General features: G+C 30.1%; 1 protein-coding gene across 3 annotated transcripts; it reads right to left on the bottom strand.

Moving 5' to 3' along the window:
* Positions 1-536: 536 nt before the first annotated feature.
* Positions 537-3,667, bottom strand: LOC112721216 (aspartate--tRNA ligase 2, cytoplasmic-like). 3 transcript variants are annotated; one of them, XM_072214085.1, is made up of 7 exons: positions 3,551-3,667; positions 3,323-3,433; positions 3,107-3,160; positions 2,360-2,439; positions 1,936-2,072; positions 1,518-1,632; positions 537-909 (listed from the first exon to the last, which is right to left on the bottom strand). In XM_072214085.1, exons 3-7 carry the CDS (start codon positions 3,113-3,115, stop codon positions 783-785), a joined length of 468 nt encoding a protein of 155 aa, XP_072070186.1. In that variant the 5' UTR covers positions 3,116-3,160; positions 3,323-3,433; positions 3,551-3,667; the 3' UTR covers positions 537-782. The 3 variants fall into 3 exon arrangements, 2 of the variants coding, with proteins under 2 accessions (XP_072070186.1, XP_025628070.2); XM_025772285.3 differs by lacking the exon at positions 3,551-3,667 and having other exon boundaries at positions 3,323-3,462; XR_011870878.1 differs by lacking the exons at positions 1,936-2,072; positions 3,323-3,433; positions 3,551-3,667 and having other exon boundaries at positions 885-909; positions 2,320-2,439; positions 3,107-3,163.
* Positions 3,668-7,814: the final 4,147 nt, after the last annotated feature.

Genomic DNA, 7,814 nt, shown 5'->3' with positions numbered 1-7,814 from the left:
TCAGCGCCAACCAATCAAATATTCTGCGTCAAAGTCTCTTACAGATAAGAGGTAACTAACCACTCCTTTTTGGAGCTTGGAATTATTGTCCTCTGTCTAAGGTTTAGTGTTAGGGAGTATAGTGCAATGTCATCTGCAACGTTTGGTCTGCGACTTGGCGTTGATTGCCGTGGTGGTATCAGTGTATTAGAGGTGCATCTTGCATGGGTGATGCCAACAGCGTCCTTTATTTTTATCTATTATTTTCTTGGTCATATTTCCAGTTTCCACTGTTGCGTAGAAATTCATTACTCATCAAATGAACATGACACAATTTGGTACCAAACGGGGAGGCATTCATATTACATCTTGCCTCAAACTTCGGTTAAAGAAAACTCAAAACGCATCATCCTAATCCTACTACCACTAGGGAATAAAATGCAGAGTGCAAAACACTACCTTATGCAATCAAACACCATTCTATCATTCTAAACTCATCGCAGTGTTTTTACTAAAACAGACAAATAAATATCAATGGAATATTTGAACATCCTGAGTGAGAGTGCATCCAGATCCATTTTTCATTAAATGATTGCTGGTTACCGAGTAAAGGAAAATTTGAACATTCTAAGGGTGCATTCAACAAACAAAGTGGCAGCTACATTAAGTCCACCAAAATTAGTATGCTTTGTAAGGTGCTCTACACCAGCTCCAACACTGCTAGTTCAAAGGAAATGAGATTCTTGCGATAAGGAAATATGTACAATGCGATTTTCAACACTGCAGTTGTTTGGGTATAACTATCATGGTGCAATCCTAAGGGGGTCACGAGGATAAAGTGATGCCTTGCGGATGTTATTCAGGCCACAGAAGAGCATTACTACACGCTCCAAACCAACTCCAAAGCCACCGTGTGTTGGTGCACCATATCTGAATCATCAACAAAGCAATTAGATTTTGATATCAGGTAATCTAATTTGTTGAAAATATAAATCATTCCCTCTGATAAATAGTAACGGTCGGTTAGACAGTTGTAAATTCCAAAAATCAATGCATTTAAAAGTAATTCGACATTTTAGCCAACTATGTCTATGTCAAGCTTGTTGCAAAAGTTACATAACCGGCTCCAAGTTCCGATAAAAGAAGAGGATAGTATTAGGTTTCCAACTGCCAATATAAAACTTTGTTGAATCTATGTGACATGGATCAAACCGTTATTCTTGCCCTATAAATATCTGACAAAATAGCCATCTCATTTTGTGAATAGTTTTTCATGTACCATGAAATAATTATCAATTGTTAAGGAACCGTTTCCTCAACAAAAGATAGTGATTTCTGTCTAGGTGGAAACAATATTTCAGGTACCATGAAATAATTACCAATTTTTAAGAGACCATTTTGTCACAAATTAATATTTCAAGGGTTAATGGTTTACTCATTTGGACAGAAACTATGTCAGCTATATTGATTTTTAGAAGTAACAATTTTATTAAAATGATATTTACTGGTGGATGGAAGCAAGAGACCATGAAGAATACCTGAAAGAATCAATGTATGTAGATATCGTCTTGACATCAATGCCACAAGACTTGGCCCGTCTTTCCAACATTTCTGCATTGTGGACACGCTGAGCTCCTGAAATGATCTCCTCGCCTAAGGGGCAAGCAACACACAACTTTGAATAAAAACCAGTGACAAACTATATCTATGAAAAAACAATGATGGCTATATGAAATACTTGCATGCTCCAAGACAACTATATCCATTTATTTTCATTTATAATGTTTAAAGACTATATAAAATATTAAGAATAAGAGGCTATTAATGTTTTTAGAACACATTAAATGTGTTCCAGGAGTTTACAAGTGTTCTCTTACCGATACAGTATAGATGAAAAATTCAATGAAATAAATTTCTTGTACCAATGAATGTATAACAAAATCTCTTAATTCTTACCTCTAATAAAGACATCAAATGAATTGGAGTATTGTGGATTATCATTGGAGTATTGTGGATTATCATAGCAAGGCATTGTGTAAAATGGCCTTACAGCCAAGGGGTACCGGTAAAGGATATAGAACTCTGTGCCATACCTATAAACAAAAGGCGAATTCTATAGTGTCTATGAATTTTTGCCTAAATGTTGTCTAACTTATTTTTTGTAATAAATTTTGATTTTTTAAAAATTATTTATTTTTATATCTTTTAAATAAAATAATAACTTTTAACCCTTTTTAGTAAATAGGCACCATATTATAAGCACCGTAGCATTCACCTAAACAAAAATTATACAAGTTTATCCAAAATAATAGGTCATTAAAAAGTGAATAAAATATTTACACTGCTTTGTTGCGTTTGCGTGTGTGTGAGAGAGAATTACTTCTCTAAAACTAGCTGCCCCAACTTCCTTTCAGCTTCAGTATTCAAGTCACCAAAAGGTTCAATCTCTACTCCAGCATCCTGTGAAGCAAAATTATTAGCACATGCAAAACATACCATTTTTTTAATATCCTTATTAGTGAAGATAAACTAAATTCTGAGTGTTGAGGTAAATGATTCAACAGTTGCAAAGAAAACCGAGAACCATCTATAAGAGGAAAAATAGAGAGGAAGCCTCAGCATCAATGAAGCACCCCTTAGAACAGAACACAGGGAACCTAATTAGGCATCAAGACTATAATTTCATCCTTTTTGGGACTATAAACCCATTTTAACTTGCAAGCACACAAGATTAGGATACGGACTGAGAATGAGGTCTTGACATAAATTTTCCTCAACCCCAATTCTTTTCCAATTAACAATAGGGACTCCATGACATTTTCTAATAAACCTTTGACTATTGTGAGTCATGTTTTCGATCACTTTTTGGTTGAAATTAGAAATTAGAAACTAGAACAGCATAACTTTTTTCATAATGCAATAGCATCGGGCCATCGGCTGATCCACGTAGCCGGCCTAAACTAGTGGGCCAAGACTTTGTTATCACTGTTCTTATATAATCCCTCCATGGGTACGGAGAATATGTCTTATTAAGAAAGAAGAAAGTCCCCCAATTCAAAAAAAAAAAAAAAAAAAAAAATTTGTTCATGATTTGTGAATTAGATACTAAGGAAAATTTTAAGCTTACCTTGAGCATCTGAACCCCTTCTTCATATGTAAGCCGCAGAGTCTGACGAAGATACTGCATTATTAACCGGGATATATCAGATCATGAATAAGATCATATAAGCCTTTAAGCATTGCATTCTTATCAGAACTAGTTAACCAATGGATGAAACAAATCACCCTAACAAAGAAGGAGTCAAACAGGTTGACAAAGACCCAACACCTCCAATCAATGTACCTGAAGTGCCTTCTCAATTTCAGCTTCACTTCGAGCAGCATCCTCGAGATTAATTGGTAGAGTTGGAAGGGCCCTGCTAACACAATACAACTTCCTCACTTGAATCTCTACCTAAACAAACCAAATAAGCTATAGATCCTCAACAAAAATGTTCAATTACTTGAAAAAAAATGAACTACAAATATACAAGTTAAGGAGAACAAGAGGAAGCCTTAGAGGCCATTCTACCGTTCACTAGTACAACCTTCACCAGCTGGCCACACATATTAGTATCTTAAACCGGCCTTTGGACAATTTGCTTGCAAGGGTAAATGTAATTGTCAAAGGTGTTTAAAATAGTCGGTTGATAACCAAAAAAAAGGTGTTGTAAATAGCTGCTCCGACATGAATGTGAGGCAAGTGTTAAACCCTCAGCAATAGTGACTTCCTATTTATTATCAAAGCAAGCGATATCTTACCTGCATTAATGTATAAATCATCTTGGTTGTGGGCTACAATTTGCTAGTCCTATCATTGTAATCAAGCAATTTTACCATGTCTATCATCAAAATCACGCCTTCCCTTTTCCATTCTATATTATAAACCTTACAAATATTTCTAAACCCAAAACCACTATGCAACCAAATTCAACATAGTAGTTGTTAAGATTTCAAACTCTAACTTCCGGAAAGAGAAAAGCTATTGTTAAACCCTACTAAATAGATTGCTACTGTCTCCCTTCATTTCTAAGTTTATTGATTTATTTTTAATCAAATTTATTGAATTAAAAAATAGATAAAAAATTATGAAATTGAAATTTATGGACAAATTTAAATTCAAATGTAGTTATCAATTTTTCGATAACAAATAAATTTTTTTTCTTTATGACTAAGTGTCATCGTAATTTTTCGACATAAAATTTATTAAGACTCAAATTTTATTTGGTATAGACCTAATTTTAATATAATCCGAACATAGTATAATTTTATTGGGTCTAAAGCCGAATAAAAATTTTAAAAATAGGCTAAGTTATTATTTAAGATTAGGTTCGAGCCAATACGAACCCGACTTCACCGACGTCATGTGCATCCTTAGATTTTAGTAAAAAATTGAGGGTAGAGTTAGTGAAATTACTCTTTGATTTGTTATTTTAAAAATGTTTCTTTTTCTATTTGTAATATTCTTCTGTAAAATTATGAAATTAGAAAAATAATTTAATTTTATTTGTGAGTTAGAGTAGAAATGAATTGAGTTGAATTGAGCTTTAGTTTTTTTTTGTCCATGGTATTCTCCAACCCAACAGGTCAAGGACTAATTCGTCGCGGATCTGAGCTCCATTTAAGGGTCTGTCGCTGGCAAATAAATTACTGCATGCATAAGGCGAGATTCGAACCTCCGACACTTGCTTAAGCGGACGAATGAGCTTTAGTTTTGCCAAATCTGACTTATATAGTAAACAGATAGCCTAAATTTAGGCTTATTACTTCTACTCGAGTTCGGCCTGTTCAAAGTTTGACAAGCCCACGAGTCTATTTGAAAAGCCTATTTCGTTAATTATAATTCAAACAATAAATTTAAAAATTTTAAATTGACATTATGCATTCTAAATTTATAACCAGTCTTGCTAAATAGCAAGTCTTTTTGGCAACCAAGTCCAACCACGTTGTCCCAAACCCTATAAAAACCACTATCATTACATGCAGCGTGTACACACACGTGTTTCACTAACGCAAATATATTTATCTTCGTCTTCGCATCCCTTCTTCTTCTTCGCTTTTTTCCTTTATCTTCTTCGCATTCCTCCTTCTTCTTCGTCACGTTCCTTCTTCTTCTTCGCATGTTTTCTCTCCATCGTCGTTCTTTTATTGTTGCTGTTGTTACTGCGTTTTTTCTTTTCCTCCTTTTTTTCCTAATAATTTTGCAGCATTGATTTTTTTTTAATTCCTCTTAAGATAGTGAAACAAGAATAATTATGAGAAAATGAAATAAGAAGAAGAAGATGAAGAAGAAGAAATAGCAGAATATGATGAGGAGGAAAATGAAGAGTTCTAAATAATGCAGAATTTTTCAGAATAAAATACACCGAAATTTCTTAACAAATACACATAAATTTCTTAATTTTTACACCGAAATTTTGCTACAAAAGTACAAAAATGGTTTCTTTAATGCTGTATTTTTTTATTTCTTTCTTTCTTTAGTTGAATGAATGTAGGTTTATCATCTTTCTAGTAATTTTACAACATTATGTATTTCTTCTTATTCTTGTTAAGAGAGTAAAACAAAACAAAAAAAACTTGAGAAGATAAAACAAGAAAGAAAAGATTAATAAAAAAAATGATAAAAAAAAAGAAGAAGCAGAAGACGAGGAGGAGGAAGAGAAAGAGTTATGAATTATGCATAACTTATTAGAATAAAAATACACTGAAAATTATTAACAAATACATATAAATTTCTTAGTTTTTACACCAAAACTTTGTTACAAAAGCACAAAAATATCTTTTTTAATGTTGCATTTTTTTCTTTCTTTTTTTAGTCTAATAAATGTAGGTTCATTGTTTTTATTTTTATTGAGAGAACAAAATAAGAAAAAATTTGAGAAAGTAAAACAAAAAAAAGATGAAAAAAAAAAGATGATGACAATAAAAAAGATGACAATAAATTTGACATGCTTAATAAAATGAGTCGAATCAAATCGAGTCTAAAATAAACTGAGTTATAAGCTTTTATCAGGTAACCTAATTCATTTTTATCCCTATTTATGAATTATTATAAAAAATTGTAATTTTTTGATTGTATAAACAAATTTAATAAAACTAAAATTTATAAAAATTGCTTAACTTTTGTAAAGAGGCTATTTTATAATGAAAGGGAAAAAATAATATACATTAAAATTTTAATGAAAATGTGATACAATTTCTTTCGGGTGGCATTGGACCACTCGTGCTATTTAGGACATGGGCCATGGCATTATAAGAAGCAAATTCGAATTGATATGACAATAATTTTCATATTATACCCTATTACACTTAGAGATTCGTAAGTCTAAATATTTTTGTGAATAAAATCTAATTTGTCTAAATATTTTTGTGAATAAAATCTAATTAAATTAGTTTAAATTTAACAAAAAATTGTTTATATAAAAAGTGTGTAAATTATAATTTTTTTTTGTATTTTTCCTTTTTTTTCACATATTTTTCTTTTTAAAGTTATTTTTTTATTATTGTTATTACATTTTTTTTCTTCTTCTTTTTTCTAATATTAGTGTAGTATTTTCTATTTTTTGTTTAATTTTTTTATTTTAAGAAAATTTATAAAAAAAAAGTAAAACAAGAAAGAGAGAAAAAAAGTTGACAACAAAAAAAGAGAAAAATGGAAGTTTTGAATTGTAGATAATTTATCAAAAAAATAATACCAAAATTTTTTAAATTTGATACAAAAAATTTTTGAATTTTGATACCAAAATTTTTTAACAGTGACATACAAAGTTCTTAACTAATTAAAAATTATCAAAAACAGAAATAACACCAAAAATTTTTAAAAATATTATCAAAATTTTTCAAATATTGCACCAAAATTTTTCCCAACATATTTTATTCTTCTACTTCTTTTTCTTCAAATTTTATCTTCTTTTTCTTTTTACAAACACCTTATTCTTTTTCTTCTTCTTCTCCATGTTTTGTTATTAAAGTAAAATATTTTCTGTAATTTTTTTATATTTTACTTTAAAAATAGAGGATTTTATTTAAACGAGATTGCTCTAAAATTGAATGATATACTTCTAATGCTTAGTTTGGTAAAGCTTTTATTTTTTAAAAGTAGCTTATAAAAGTTAACTTTTAAAAGATAGCTTTTTAAAAGTTGTAGCATTTATGTTTGGTAAATAAAATCAAAAACAACTTTTAATAAACATAAGCAACATCAATTGTGTTTGGTAAAATAGCTTTTAAAATTAAAAAATACTATAATAGACATAAATGCAAACATTAAATTTGAAAATTAGTTAACATATGAGGTTATATTAGACTTTTAAATTTTGAAAAGCACAAGCCAACTTTGAAAAGCTCTATCCTAAGTGCTTTCAAAAGTACCCCGATATTTTAAAAACTGCAAGCACAAGCACATGATCTTTTTGATTTACCAAACACAAAATGAGGAGCTTGAGCTTTTAAAAAGCACAAGCACATCTTCAAAAAGCTTTACCAAACTAAGCCTAAGTCTTAAGTAACAAATTGTCTTATCTTAAGTAACAAACTGTCTTGCAATATGACGTGAAGATAAATTCAAACTCTATATTTATTGTGGTAAAGCTTTGTATTTTATATAGCACATTTTGATTCATTTTTATTTCATTTATGTGTTTCATATAAAAAATTTCGATGTCATTTTTTTTTCTTATTCTTCATTATTATCATTATTGTTTGTTTTTTATTTTTTTCTTTATTCTTCTCCTTCATAGATTTATTTTAAAATACACAAACAAATAAATAAATAAAGAAGATAAACAAAAAAAATA

The sequence above is a fragment of the Arachis hypogaea genome, chromosome 2 (genome assembly GCF_003086295.3).
Source record: "Arachis hypogaea cultivar Tifrunner chromosome 2, arahy.Tifrunner.gnm2.J5K5, whole genome shotgun sequence".
NCBI classification, from domain to species: domain Eukaryota; kingdom Viridiplantae; phylum Streptophyta; class Magnoliopsida; order Fabales; family Fabaceae; genus Arachis; species Arachis hypogaea.
This window is presented reverse-complemented; position numbering and strand designations above follow the sequence as displayed.